General features: G+C 50.5%; 1 protein-coding gene across 2 annotated transcripts; it reads left to right on the top strand.

Moving 5' to 3' along the window:
- Window positions 1-267: 267 nt before the first annotated feature.
- Window positions 268-14,560, top strand: adamts1 (ADAM metallopeptidase with thrombospondin type 1 motif 1). Of its 2 annotated transcripts, none has more exons than XM_033032382.1 (9): window positions 268-1,149; window positions 1,647-2,073; window positions 4,120-4,252; window positions 5,336-5,503; window positions 7,557-7,843; window positions 8,948-9,134; window positions 9,945-10,123; window positions 11,464-11,639; window positions 12,550-14,560. In XM_033032382.1, exons 1-9 carry the CDS (start codon window positions 641-643, stop codon window positions 13,286-13,288), a joined length of 2,805 nt encoding a protein of 934 aa, XP_032888273.1. In that variant the 5' UTR covers window positions 268-640; the 3' UTR covers window positions 13,289-14,560. The 2 variants fall into 2 exon arrangements, with proteins under 2 accessions (XP_032888273.1, XP_032888274.1); XM_033032383.1 differs by having other exon boundaries at window positions 268-1,144; window positions 1,648-2,073; window positions 12,550-13,288.
- The last annotated feature ends 408 nt before the right edge of the window (window positions 14,561-14,968 follow it).

Here is a 14,968-nt window from a genome sequence, read left to right on the forward strand (position 1 = left end):
GAGAAGAGGGGAAAGGGGAGAGTTGTGGAGGACGAGAGGGGGAGAGAGAGAGAGAGAGAGGAGCAAGGTTTAAAGGGTTAATGTTAACTTTCCAATGCCCTGGGGGGGGGGGGGGGTGTTGGGCGACCAGCCAGTTTAGGGAGGGGACAAAAAATCCCTGTGCAGCGGCGCTGTTTTCCGCCCGGGCTTGGGATAGGGTGGGGGCCGGGAGGGGCGGGGGTTTGATGGGAGGGGGCTGCCGTGAGCTGCGGGCAGGCTGCTGCATATAAGGAGGCGCCGGGAGAGCGGGGAACGCCACTAACCAAGGAGCAGGTCAAATCCAACATCGCTGAGAGGGGGGAAAAAAAAAAGAAAAACCTCTTCGACCTTCTTCTCTTACTTAAAAAAAAGCAAGAAAACTAAATCTCTAATCTGAGCAGCGGGCTGCAAGGAACAAGAGTGCCATTTAGATTTAGATTTGGAAGACCTACATTTGCAATCCAAACTCCAGGAGAAGTTGCATTAAGAATATTTCTGCATTGGGGAAAGGGGGAAAGGAGTTTTGTTTTTTTTTTTCGAAGAGCCGGCGCCTCCTGTAAGGGAGTTTGTATTGATTTTTTTATTAATTTTTTTTTGCTGGGCAGTTGGATTTAGTTTGGAGATGTTTAGCGTTGGTTTGCTGCAGATTCTGGCTGTTCTCGGACCAGCGGCGGCTGGGTGGACGGGGCCGCTGGAAGAGGAGTTGATCTACCCGAGGAAGCTGAGGCCGGAGCCGGGCAGCAGTAATGAGGAGGTCTCCTACACGCTCCATGCCTTCGGCGAGGATTTCACCCTGAGCTTGGCTGCCGACTCGGGCTTCTTGGCTCCGGCTCTCACCCTGCAGACGCTGGGCAAGAAGGGGGTAGACGAGACGGAAGAAGAGGGAGAGGGCGACCACCACCACCACCACCGTGACCTAGCTCGTTGCTTCTACACGGGCACCGTCAACTCTGCCCCCGGCTCTCTGGCGGCGCTCAGCATCTGTCGGGGGCTCCTCGGGGCGTTTGTCATCGGCGGGCAAGAATTTCACATCCAGCCCAGCACCAACCAGACCCAGTCGGGACCTCTCGGTCCGCACCTGGTCCGGAGACGTGGCCGGGGACCAAGCGCCGGCTCCAAGTGCGGGGTGAGAACCTTCTGCAGTTCAAGCGCTCCCCCTTTCCCTCTATAGCGCACCCCCTCTTTCCCTCTCTATAGCGCACCCCCTCTTTCCCTCTCTAGAGCGCACCCCCTCTTTCCCTCTCTCTAGAGCGTACCCCCTCTTTCCCTCTCTAGAGCGCACCCCCTCTTTCCCTCTCTAGAGCGCACCCCCTCTTTCCCTCTCTAGAGCGCACCCCCTCTTTCCCTCTCTAGAGCGCACCCCCTCTTTCCCTCTCTTGAGCGCACCCTCTCTTTCCCTCTCTCTAGAGCGCACCCCCTCTTTCCCTCTATAGAGCGTACCCCCTCTTTCCCTCTCTAGAGCGCACCCCCTCTTTCTCTCTATAGCCCTCCCCCCTTTATCTCCAGTCTGATGAAGAAGGGTCTCGACCCGAAACGCCCCCCATTCCCTTCTCTCCAGAGATGCTACAACAAGTTGGGGGAGAGGTGAGTTTCTAATTGTCCCTGTGGTGTTTGTTGTTGTTGCCTTAGGTCGGAGACGGAGACGGGCAGAGCGAGGGGACAGAGCAGCCGGCGGGGTCGGAGAGAGACGGGGTCCCGGCCCGGAGTCCCACCCCGCCCCGCAGGGCCAAGAGATTCGTCTCGTCTCCCCGCTACGTGGAGACGTTGCTGGTGGCCGACCGCTCCATGGCCGACTTCCACGGCAGCGGCCTCCAGCACTACCTGCTCACCCTGATGTCCGTGTCCGCCCGGCTGTACCAGCACGCCAGCATCAAGAACTCCATCAACCTGGTGGTGGTCAAGGTGCTGGTGGTCTACGAGCAGGAACTGGGGCCCGCCGTCTCCCCCAACGCCGCACTCACACTGAGGAACTTCTGCAATTGGCAAAAGCAACATAATGTGGCCAGCGACCGCAGCCCGGAGCACTACGACACCGCCATCCTCTTCACCAGAACCGTAAGTCATTACTTAACATAGAAAACATAGAAAATAGAGTGCAGGAGGAGGCCATTCAGCCCTTCGAGACAGCACAGCCATTCATTGTGATTATGGCTGATCGTCCCCTATCAATAACCCGCCCCATATCCCTTGATTCCACTAGCCCCTAGAGCTCTATCTAACTCTCTCTTAAATCCATCCAGTGACTTGGCCTCCACTGCCCTCTGTGGCAGGGAATTCCATAAATTCACAACTCTCTGGGTGAAAAAGTTTTTTCTCACCTCAGTCTTAAATGACATTCTAAGACAACAGTGATAGGGGCAGAATTCAGCCCATTCGGCCCATCAAGTCTATCCCTGTCATCCCATCATGGCTGATCTGTCTGTCCCCTCCTAACCCCATTCCCCTGCCTCCTCCCCATAACCCCCGACTCCAAGAATCTTATCGATCTCGGCTTTCTATATATCCACTGACTTGGCCTCCGCAGCCTTCTGTGACAAAGAATTCCTCAGATTCACCTGTGGATGGGAAATGGACAGTCCACGTTTCGGGATGAGAAGATCCTTCTTCACCTTTACTGTCCCTTCCCCTCCTCACCAGGTGAACTCTTTTTCTCACAGAGAGAGTTGTGAGTCTGTGGAATTCTCTGCCTCAGAGGATGGTGGTGGCCGGTTCTCTGTATACTTTCAAGAGAGAGCTAGATAGGGCTCTTAAAGATAGTGGAGTCAGGGGATATGGGGAGAAGGCAGGAACGGGGTACTGATTGGGGATGATCAGCCATGATCACATTGAATGGCGGTGCTGGCTCGAAGGGCCGAATGGCCTACTCGTGCACCTATTGTCCAATAGAGTGGACTCGATGGGCCGAATGGCCTAATTCTGCTCCTACCAGAGGACGTAGGTTTAAGGTGAGGGGGGTGAGGGAAGATTTAATGGGAATCTGGGGGGGTGACGTTTTTACACAAAGGGTGGTTTGTGGGTGTATGGAACGAGCTGCTCTAGGAGGTAGTTGAGGCTGGGACTATCGCAACGTATAAGAAACATTTGGACAGGTGCATGGATAGGACAGGTTTAAACGGATACGAGTCAAGCGCAGGCAGGTGGGACTAGTGTAGATGGGGCATGTTGGTCAATGTGGCCAGATTGGGCTGAAGGGCCTGTTTCCACACTGCACTGTTTCCACTCTGTCTTGTCTCCCCTGAGTTCCTCCAGCACTTTGTGTTTTTCTCACGATTGCTTTGTGGTTTTCTTCCCCTCTGTTCTCAGAACTTCTGCACAGTCCTTCCATGAGCTTGGGTACTGTCCAATTCACCTCTACCCCATTGCTTGAGTTGTGTTTATTGTCACGTGTACCGAGGTACAGTGAAAAACATTTGTCCCGTGCTAACCAGTCAGCGGAAGGACAATACATGATTACAATCGAGCCATTTCCCAGCGTACAGATACATGACAAAGGGCGTAGGGTGAATAACGTCTAGTGCAAGATAAACTCCAGTAAAGTCAGATCAAAGCTAGTCGGGAGGGTCACCAATGAGGTAGATAGTAGCTCAGCACTGCTCTCTGGTTGTGGTAGGATGGTTCAGTTGCCTGATAACAGCTGGGTAGAAACTGTCCCTGAGTCTGGAGGTGTGCGTTTTCACACTTCGATACCTCCTGCCCGATGGGAGAGGGGAGAAGTGGGATTGTCTATGGTACTGAAGTCCCTACTGAGAACTACACTCTTCACTCTGTACCTTCCCCTCTGCTCTACCTGTTGTACTGGAGTTTGACTTGATTGCATTTTTTGCTTGGCATTATCTGATCTGTCCGTGCAACATGCAAAACAAAGCTTTCCACTGTACCTCGGCACAAGTGTCAGTACTAAACCTAAGACTCCAGTATCTAGTGTACCCATTAGTATGCGTGCCCTGGAGAGATGTTTACAAAGCATCTTTTGAGAGTCGTATGGGTTTTTTTTTTTTCTCCTCCCCTTCTGGTAAAGACAGTTGGCAACATTTCTGGCGTTGATTCAGTTTTTTTTCTTGCTCTCTTACTAAATGCCGCTGCTGTTTTTCCCCTGCTTAGGATCTGTGCGGAGCCAAGACCTGCGATACGTTGGGGATGGCGGACGTGGGGACTATCTGTGACCCCAGTAGAAGTTGTTCGGTCATCGAGGACGACGGTCTACAAGCTGCCTTCACCGCTGCCCACGAGTTAGGTAAGTGTTCCCACCCACCGCCTTCCTTGCTCCCTGCGCCCCAACTTCCGTCACAGCCAGTTTAGTTCAGCTCGGTTAAGTTTAAAGATACATCATGCAATATGATGGCAGGTAAAAATGCTGGAGAAACTCGGCGGGTGAGGCAGCATCTATGCAGCGATGGGATAGGCGACGTTTCGTGTCGAGACCCTTCCACAGACTGAGGAGTGATAGGATGAGCGTTTGACAGCACTGGGCCTGTACTCGCTTTGAGTTTAGAAGGATGAGGGGGTGACCTCATTGAAACTTACCAACCAGTGAAAGGCCTGGATAGAGTGGGTGTGGAAAGGATGTTTCCACTAGTGGGAGAGTCTAGGACTAGAGGTCATAGCCTCAGAATTAAAGAACGTTCCTTTAGGAAGTAGATGAGGAGGAATTTCTTTAGAAAGAGGGCGGTGACTCTGTGGAACTCTTTGCCACAGAAGGCTGTGGAGGCCAAGTCAATGGATATTTTTAAAGCAGAGATAGATGGATTCTTGATTAGCACGGGTGTTGGGGGTTATGGGGCGAAGGCAGGAGAATGGGGTTAAAGAGGGATAGTTAGATCGGCCATGAATGTGCAGTGTTTAGTGTAGTTCAGAGATACAGCGCGGAAACAAGCCCTTGGGCCGACTGAGTCCATGCCAACCAGTGATCCGCGCACTATCCTACACTCACTGGGGATAATTTACAATTTTACCAAGCCAATTAACCTACAAACGTGTACGTGTTTAGAGTGTGGGAGGAAACCGGAGCACCTAGACAAAACCCTCACGAGTCACGGGGAGAATGTACAAACTCCGTACGGTCGGGATCGAACGCGGGTCACTGGCGCAGTAAGACAGCGTCTCTACCATGCTGTGTTGCACTGAGCCATGTCGAAACTCTTTGGCAATGGATACATCTTGTGGTTGATCCACGAGCAGAAATCTGTGGCATTCGGAGACCCTGTTGAGCTAATCTCTGACGTCGAGGCAGGTGCACGGGTGATGCGTGTGGCATGGTTTGGCGTTGGTCCACAAGGCAGATGGAGTGACTCTCCCGACTTTTTCTCCCACCGTTCAGGTCACGTGTTCAACATGCCTCACGATGACGCGAGGCAGTGCCTTCACACCATTGGCCAGACCAAGAATTCCCACATGATGGCATCCACTCTCTCGAACTTGGACCGCAACCAGCCCTGGTCCGCCTGCAGTGCGTACATGATCACTTCCTTCCTCGACAACGGGCATGGTAAGACCTGCTCTCAATAACGCTCGCTCCACAGCCATTTTGTTTTCATTGGCGACCGATCTAAATAAATGTACTGCAACTGTTACTGAGCAAATCATTAACAAATAAGAAGATTATGAAAGCGACAGGCATATTAACGAGTCCAAACGCATGTATAATAAATCCAAATAATTTTTTTAATGTTTTAATTTATTATTTAAATGTTATTATTTATATCTAAATTGATTTTTTTTTTATTGCTTAAATTGATTTAATTTTTTAATATTCTGCAATTTTTTTTAAAATGCAAATTATTTTCTGAAATTCTTTCTTAATTTATAACGAACTCTATCTTTGTTCATTTTTTTTCCTTGATTTATTTTGCTCTTTTATTCTTAATTGCTACCACTTTCCAAATTTTATTCTGAGCACAACTTTTTAAAGGATGTTCAACAAATTTTGTTTTTCTCAAAAATTTAATTTTTTTAATGTAAATTACTTTAATTTATTCATAGAAACATAGAAAATAGGTGCAGGAGGAGGCCATTCGGCCCTTCGAGCCAGCACTGTCATTCATTGTGATCATGGCTGATCGTCCCCAATCAATAACCCGTGCCTGCCTTCTCCCCATATCCCTTGATTCCACTAGCCCCTGGAGCTCTATCTAACTCTCTCTTAAATCCATCCAGGGACCTGGCCTCCACTACCCTCTGTGGCAGGGAATTCCACAAATTCGCAACTCTCTGGGTGACAATATAGACAATAGATAATTCCTTCCTTTATCAAGTTTAGCTTCATTTACTTTTTTTCTTGATTGAGGTTACTCCATAGATTAATTAATTACATTTAATTTATAAAAAAACGTTATTTTCTTCTTGATTTAATTTATCTTTTATTCTTAATTTGGTTTCCTAATTTTATTTAGTTTCTTGGCCTAATCAGTTTACTACTAATTTAGCAGCTTTTCAATATTTTATTTTGAGCGCAAAAGGTTTTGCAGGATGTGTCGGAAGGAACTGCAGAATGCTGGAGTAACTCAGCGGGTCATACGGGATCACTGGAGACCAAGAATGGGTGATGTTTCAGGTCGTAACCCTTCTGCAGTCTGGAGAAGGGTTCCGAGCCGAAACATCACCTATTCTTAGTCTCCAGAGATGCTGCCTGACCTGCTAACGTTAGGGCCTGTCCTACTTGGTGACTTATTTGTTTTCGGCGACTGCGGGCATCATTGACTGACGTATCAGGTCACCGAAACATGATGCGGCGTGATGACGTACGACGCGCGGTGTTTTTTCAAGTGTCGCAGCATTTTTTCCTGTCGCCGCTGGATTTTGAAATGTTCAAAATCTTTCAGCGACACTGATATGACGCCTGCAGTCACCGAAAAAAATCACCAAGTGAGACAGGCCCTTGACTCCACCGTTGTGTGTTTATCCCTTATCATGCAGCAAAAGCTTTTCACTGTACCTCGGTACACGTGACAATAAACTAAACTGAAATGTATAATTATATACACACACACACATTTCAGTTTAGTTTATTGTATTATATTTATGTTTGTGTGTGTGTGTGTATGAATATATATTAAATTGTGTGTGTGTGTGTGTGCGTGTATATATAATATGTTGAGGCCAGTTCATTGGCTATATTTAAGAGGGAGTTAGATGTGGCCCTTGTGGCTAAAGGGATCAGTGGGTATGGAGAGAAGGCAGGGATGGGATACTGAGTTGGATGATCAGCCATGAGCATATTGAATGGCGATGCAGGCTCGAAGGGCCGAATGGCCTTCTCCTGCACCTATTTTCTATGTTTCTATGTGTGTGTATTTTATATATAATGTGTGTGACTGTATATACACACACATATTATAGTAAATATATACTATTAACTTTTTTTTCTCATTGATTATATTGTTTACAGTGTACTATGTTTACATTCTGTTGTGCTGCTGCAAGTAAGAATTTCATTGTTCTATCTGGGACACGTGACAATAAAGCAGTCTTGACACAAGTGCTTGGTGCGTGTGTTGCTGTTGTTTCCACGACGTGCTCATGTTTGTCCCTCTTGTTCTCAGGCGAGTGTTTGTTGGACAAGCCGCAGAAGCCCATCGCGCTGCCCCGCGAGCTGCCGGGAACCGTGTACGACGCCGACCGGCAATGCCAGTTCACCTTCGGAGACGACTCCCGCCTCTGCCCCGACGCTGGCAACACCTGCTCGCTGCTCTGGTGCACCGGCACTTCCGGCGGCATGCTCATCTGCCAGACCAAGCACTTCCCCTGGGCCGACGGCACCAGGTGCAGGGAAGGGAGATGGTGCATGGAGGGCAAATGTGTCAACCAGTCCAGCATCAAGGACTACAGTGTAAGTACCTCCCTGCCTTGGGTCGAATTCAGAGGGCAGAGCCTCAAAATTAAAAATAGCGGAGTCAGGGGATATGGGGAGAAGGCAGGAACGGGGTACTGATTGGGGATGATCAGCCATGATCACATTGAATGGCGGTGCTGGCTCGAAGGGCCGAATGACCTATTCCTGCACCTATTGTCCATTGTCTATTGATGTTCCTTTAGGAAGGAGATGAGGAGGAAAACTCTGGGCAATAGACTCTGTGCATTTACCTTATCATAAGTTCAAGGAGTAGAGAATTAGGCCATTTGGCCCATCGAGTCCACTACTCTATTCAATCATGGCTGATCTCTGCCTCCTAATCCCATTTTCCTGCCTTCAACCCATAGCCCTTGACTATTCCACTCAGGATTTTATACACTTCTGGGAGATCACCTCTCATCCTCCTGCACTCTAAGGAATAAAGACCCTAGCCTGCTCGACCTCTCCCTGTAGCTCAGGCCCTCGAGTCTTGGCAACATCCTGGTGAATCATCTCTGCACCTTTCCCATTTGGGGACGTAGTTGGTGACTATTGGCTGGAGAGAGCTGTTCTCCAGGATTTGTTCCTATCTGTTTGTAGTCCGAAGTCCGAATGGTGAAAGGTCTGGATAGAGTGGATGTGGGGAGGATGTTTCCACTAGTGGGGAAGTCTAGGACCAGAGGGCACAGCCTCAGAATTAAAGGACGTTCCTTTGGAAAGGAGATGAGGAGGAATTTCTTTAGTCGGAGGGTGGTGAATCTGTGGAATTCTTTGCCGAAGAAAGTTGTGGAGGCCAAGTCCGTGGATATTTTTAAGGCAGAGATCGGCAGATTCTTGGTTAGTACGGGTATCCGGGGTCATGGGGAGAAGGCAGGAATATGGAGTTGAGAGGGAAAGATAGATCAGCCACGATTGAATGGCGGAGCAGACTTGATGGGGGGGCCAAATTACCTAATTCTGCTCCTATGACTTCTGAACATTGGTCATGACACCGTACGATAACAGGCCCTTCGGCCCACTTACCCATGCCGACCGAATGACCTATTTCTGCTCCGGTCACCTCCGAGGGTATTTATTGATCTGTTTGTTTATTTGTTACAGACTCCGGTGCACGGCAGCTGGGGAATGTGGGGCTCGTGGGGAGACTGTTCCCGGACCTGCGGGGGAGGCGTACAGTATTCCTTCCGGCACTGCGACAATCCGGTGCCGAGGAACGGCGGGAAGTATTGCGAAGGGAAGAGGGTGCAGTACCGATCCTGCAACACCATGGACTGCCCGTACAAGAACGGTAAGGCCCAGGCATATCCACTCACCGCACGCAGTCCCACATGCCTGCCTCGCCAATGTGCAGTGTCATCTAGTCTAATCTACTTCAGTTTAGTTTGAGTTTAATTTAATTTCATTTGACAATAGACAATAGGTGCAGGTGTAGGCCATTCGGCCCTTTGAGCCAGCACCGCCATTCAATGTGATCATGGCTGATCATCCACAATCAGTACCCCGTTCCTGCCTTCTCCCCATATCCCCTTATTTTTAAGAGATCTATCTAGCTCTCTTGAAAGTATCCAGAGAACCGGCCTCCACCGGCCTCTGAGGCAGAGAACAGACTCACAACTCTGTGTGAAAAAGTGTTTCCTCGTCTCCGTTCTAAATGGCTTACCCCTCATTCTTATTCATTTTAGTTTAGTTTAGATTGGGTTTAGTTCAGAGATACAGTGTGGAAACGGGGCCTTCGGCCCATCGAGTCCATGCCGACCAACAATCGCCCACACGCCAGTTCTATCCTACACACCAGGAACAATTTACAGAAGCCAATTAACCTAGAAACCTGCATGTCTGAAGTGTGGGAGAAAACCGGAGCACCCGAATTAAACCCACGTGGAGAACGTGCAAACTCCGCACAGACAGCACCCGTAGTCAGGATCGTACCCGGGTCCCTGGCGCTGTGAGGCAGCAACTCTACCGCTGCACCGGTGTAGGCGGACATTTTGTTAGGCTGGGATGAGTGCCGCACAGTGTCGGACAATGTTAAATTGCTTTCACCGGATCACGTTGACGGTTGTGGTCTTAAACTTGCTTGTTCTCTATCGAAACACAGGCATCACCTACCGAGAAGAACAGTGTGAGGCACACAACGACTTCTCAAAGTCCACTGCCTTCGGGGGAATGCCTGCGGTGGAATGGATCCCAAAATATGCCGGAGTTTCTCCCAGGGACCGCTGCAAGCTCATTTGCCGGGCAAAGGGGACGGGATACTACTTTGTGCTTCAACCCAAGGTGTGTACATTCCTGCTGGAAAACCAATCCGTTTGTCTCCTGCCCTGCTCATTATTCGTGAACCATTGGACAATAGACAACAGGTGCAGGAGGAGGCCATTCGGCCCTACGAGCCTGCACCGCCATTCAATGTGATCATGGCTGATCATCCACAATCAGTACCCCGTTCCTGCCTTCTCCCCATATCCCCTGACTCCGCTATCTTTAAGAGCCCTATCTAGCTCTCTCTTTTGAAAGCATCCAGAGAACTGGCCCCCACCGCCCTCTGAGGCAGAGAATTCCACAGATTCACAACTCTCTGGGTGATAAAGTTTTTCCTCATCTCCGTTCTAAATGGCCTACCCCTTATTCTTAAACTGTGGCCCCTGGTTCTGGACCCCCAACACAGGGAACATGTTTCCTGCCTCTAGCGTGTCCAATCCCTTAATAATCTTATATGTTTCAATAAGATTCCCTCTCATCCCTCTAAACTCCAGAGTGTACAAGCCCAGCTGCTCCATTCTCTCAGCATATGACAGTCCCGCCATCCCGGGAATTAACCTTGTAAACCTACGCTGCACTCCCTCAATAGCAAGAATGTCCTTCCTCAAATTAGGGGACCAGAGTGTACAAGCCCAGTCGCTCCATTCTTTCAATATATGACAGTCACGCCTTCCCAGTAATTAACCTCGTGAACCTACGCCTCACTCCCTCAAGAGGCACTCAGCGGGTCAGGCAGCATCTCCGGAGAGTGTGGATAGGTGACGTTTCAGGTCTGGATCCTTCTTAGGACTGATTCACCACAATCGGTTTGAAGCGGGGTCCCGACCCAAAATGTCACCTTCTCTCCAGAGTTGCTGCCCGACCCACTGAGTTACTCCAGCACGTTGTGTCTACCTATGGTGCAAAGCAGCCTCTGCAGTTTCCTTGTTGCCTTGATCACCCCTCAGCCTCTTGCGCTGCAAGGAATAAAGTGCTGTTGTGTCGGAAGGAACTGCAGACGCTGGTTTTCGCCAAAGACAGACACATAGAAACATAGAAAATAGGTGCAGGAGTAGGCCATTCGGCCCTTCGAGCCAGCACCACCATTCAACATTATCATGGCAAAATGTCTTTAAGAGAAATTATTATTCACACTGCCGGGGGTTGTAAGCTGCCCATAAGCTAAATATTAGGTGCTGTTCCTCCAATTTGTGTTGGGCCTTGCTCTTGACAGTGGGGGAGGCCCAGGGCAGAAGGGACAGTGGTGGAATAGGGAGGGGGGGGGGGGTGTTACTGTGTTTGGAACACCGCGACTATCGTCGAGGTAGCAGCATCCAGAGTTGTGACGGCGTTTGTTTGTTTGTTCCTCCCCTCCGCAGGTTGCCGACGGCACTCCCTGTAGCCCGGACTCCACCTCTGTCTGCGTGCAGGGGCAGTGCGTCAAGGCCGGCTGTGACCGAGTCATCGGCTCCAGCAAGAAGTTCGACAAGTGCGGCATTTGCAAGGGCAAGGGTCTGACTTGCAAGAAGATCACTGGCTCACTCGACCGTTCAAAGTAAGAGCTCCTCCCTCACATTGCTAAACACTGTTGAATATCAGAAACATAGACAATAGGTGCAGGTGTAGGCCATTCGGCCCTTCAAGCCAGCACTACCATTCATTAGACAATAGGTGCAGGTGTAGGCCATTTGGCCCTTCGAGACAGCACTGCCATACAATAGACAATAGGTGCAGGAGTAGGCCATTCGGCCCTTCGAGCCAGCACTACCATTCATTAGACAATAGACAAAGGTGTAGGCCATTCGGCCCTTCGAGCCAGCACTGCCATACAATAGACAAAAGGTGCAGGAGTAGGCCATTCGGCCCTTCGAGCCAGCACCACCATTCAATAGACAATAGGTGCAAGAGTAGGCCATTCGGCCCTTCGAGCCAGCACCTCCATTCAATGTGATCATGGCTGATCATCCAAAATCACTACCCCGTTCCTGCCTTCTCCCCATATCCCCTGATTCCGCTATCTTTAAGAGCCCTATCTAGCTCCCTCATGAAAGCATCCAGAGAACCGGCCTCCACCGCCCTCTGAGGCAGAGAATTCCACAGACTCACCACTCTCTGTGAGAAAAAGTGTTTCCTCGTCTCCGTTCTAAATGGCCTACCCCTTATTCTTAAACTGTGGCCCCTGGTTCTGGACTCCCCCAACATCGGGAACATGTTTCCTGCCTCTAGCGTGTCAAAACCCTTAATAATCTTATATGTTTCAATAAGATCCCCTCTTATCCTTCTACAAGCCCAGCCGCTCCATTCTCTCAGCATATGACAGTCCCGTAAATCCCGGGAATTAACCTTGTGAACCTACGCTGCACTCCCTCAATAGCAAGAATGTCCTTCCTCAAATTAGGGGACTAAAAAGGTGTTTCATCGTCTCCGTTCTTTGACTAAGTTGACCCTTTTATTTCTGTCTGCAGGCCGGGATACCAAGAAGTTGTCACTATCCCCGCCGGAGCGACCAATATTGACATCAAGCAACGTAGTCTTCGAGGTGCAAGGCACGACGGGAGCTACCTGGCGTTGAAGAGACTCGACGGCAAGTACCTCCTGAATGGAGACTACACCCTCTCGACCCTGGAGCAGGACATCTCCTACCAGGGCACCAACCTGCGCTACACGGGCTCCTTGGTGTCGCTGGAGAGGATCCGCAGCTTTGGTGCGCTGCAGGAGCCGCTGGTGGTGGAGGTGCTCTCGGTGGGAGACTCCATGCGCCCCAGGGTCAAGTTCTCCTTCTTCGTCAAGAAGAGCTTGCAGCAGCTGCCCACCGCCCGCAACGGCAGGCGGCCCTCGTTCAACGCCATCCGCGAGACGGTGACTGCCGAGTGGGTGATCGGCGAGTGGGGCGAGTGCTCCAAGAGCTGCGGGCTGGGGCTCCAGCGCCGCGCGGTGGAGTGCGCCGACCGGCAGGGCGCCCCCGCCGCGGACTGCGAGCGCGAGCTGAAGCCCGACGACCTGCGGCTGTGCGCCGACGTGCCCTGCCCGCGCTGGCTGCTGGGCGAGTGGTCGCCCTGCTCCAAGACCTGCGGGAAGGGCTTCAGGAAACGGTCGCTGAGGTGCGTCACCCGCGCCGGCCAAACTCTACCGCACGACAGCTGCGGCACGGCGAAAAAACCGAAGCACTTGATCGGCCTGTGTACCTTACGGGCTTGTGCTTAGAGACTCCCAAATGCAAAGACTATACCCACCGGAGTTAACGTTCAACCTAAATGCACTGATAAGGGTCTCCTAATCCATTGTCATGTCATAAGGAATAGGAGTAGAATTAGGCCATTCGGCCCATCAAGTCTACTCCGCCATTCAATCATGGCCGATCTATCTCTCCCTCCTAACCCCATTCTCCTGCCTTCTCCCCATAACCCCCGACACCCGTACTAATCAAGAATCTATCTATCTCTGCCTTAAACATGTAACATGAACATGACTCCCATCCAACCCATATTTCACTTTGACAATGAATGTTTGATTTAGTTGTAATAGACCATTGGGTAGTTAATGGTCTTGTGAGGGGGACAATGGGGGGGGGGGTGGGGGGGAATTGAGAAACTCGATGCGAGCATTGTGTGTCTCTCTCTCGTCAATTAGTCTTGTCAGTATTCGTATATATTTCGCTGTTGACAGTGAATTCGGAAGTTAGTAAGCCACGCTAAAGTACGTAATTCTCTCATTCATAAGATTCGTTCGCAAGAGTTCCAAGATGGTTTCCTCTGGTGAAAGTCACTCTCCGTGAAGAGAACTGTCTTGGAAACGGTCTCGCAAGCGACCTTGCGTTTTTATATTTATTTTTTCAGAATATCTTGTTCGTGTGGTGTTATTGTGGGGGGGTGGATGCTTTTACACCGCGCTGACTCAAGCCCCCTACAGAATAATATCTAACATCGTCTTGGTACTAAGTAGTTCAAGTGAGGGTCAATTAATTGGTCGGCCACCAGTTGGAAACTAACGAGTCCCCGATTAGCAAGTGTACACAAATAGTCCATGGAGCCCGCATGCAAGAGGCGCCATGTTTCATGGAGGTGCCCCTTTCAAAAGTCCACACTCCAGAGACCCCGGTTCGATCCTGCCCTCGGGTGCTGTCTGGGTAGAGTTTGCACGTTCTCCCCTGTGACCACATGGGTTTCCTCCAGCTCTCCAAAGACTTGCGGGTCCGCAGTTTAATTTCCCCGACCCTGGTTCCCTCTCCTCTTCACCGTCTGCAGCAGGGCTCCCCATGTGTCTCGTGCTCTGGGCTGAGGTTAGACAGGAGGTGGGACCCCCCCCTCTCTGCTACCAGCGAGGTTGTCCCACAAAGTGGGAGGGAAACATACCGCCCCAGGACAGGACAAGAAGTCCACGTGAATCAGATGCCGCAATAACCACTCTACAAAACGCTGGTGTAACTCAGCGGGACAGGCAACATCTCTGGAGAGAATGAATGGGTGACGTTTCGAGTCTGGGCCCTTCCCCTCGGTCTCGACCCGAAACATCACCCATTCCTTCTACCCAGAGATGCTGCCGGTGCTGCCGAGTTACTCCAGCATTTTGTGTCTATCGTTGGTGTAAACCACCACCTGCAGTTCCCCTCCCTCACAATAATCGCCCTTCTGTGGATCTTGAGGGTCGGCTAAAAGTGAGATGTGAAGGGGGGGAACTCAACCTAGCCGGAAGGTATCGTCCCATCAGCACCCGAACCCCCGACCCCGAGCTGGGTCCTCATCATTCTCCTGACTCATGGCCAACCCGGACTCCACCTACCTCAGAAGTGAAGGGTGAGATTTACACAACAAAACATCTTAAACTGTGCTATATACACCAGCTGCTATCTCCACAACGCTCCAATACGCAGAGTTACATGAAGAA

The sequence above is a fragment of the Amblyraja radiata genome, chromosome 14 (assembly GCF_010909765.2).
Source record: "Amblyraja radiata isolate CabotCenter1 chromosome 14, sAmbRad1.1.pri, whole genome shotgun sequence".
In the NCBI taxonomy this organism is placed as follows: Eukaryota; Metazoa; Chordata; class Chondrichthyes; order Rajiformes; family Rajidae; genus Amblyraja; species Amblyraja radiata.

Coding starts and splice junctions, on each gene's coding strand:
- adamts1 (XM_033032382.1), top strand. CDS start 641: ATGTTTAGCGTTGGTTTGCTGCAGATTCTGGCTGTTCTCGGACCAGCG. Junction 1,150..1,646: donor GGCTCCAAGTGCGGGGTGAG/AACCTTCTGCAG, acceptor GTTGTTGCCTTA/GGTCGGAGACGGAGACGGGC. Junction 11,640..12,549: donor GGCTCACTCGACCGTTCAAA/GTAAGAGCTCCT, acceptor TTCTGTCTGCAG/GCCGGGATACCAAGAAGTTG.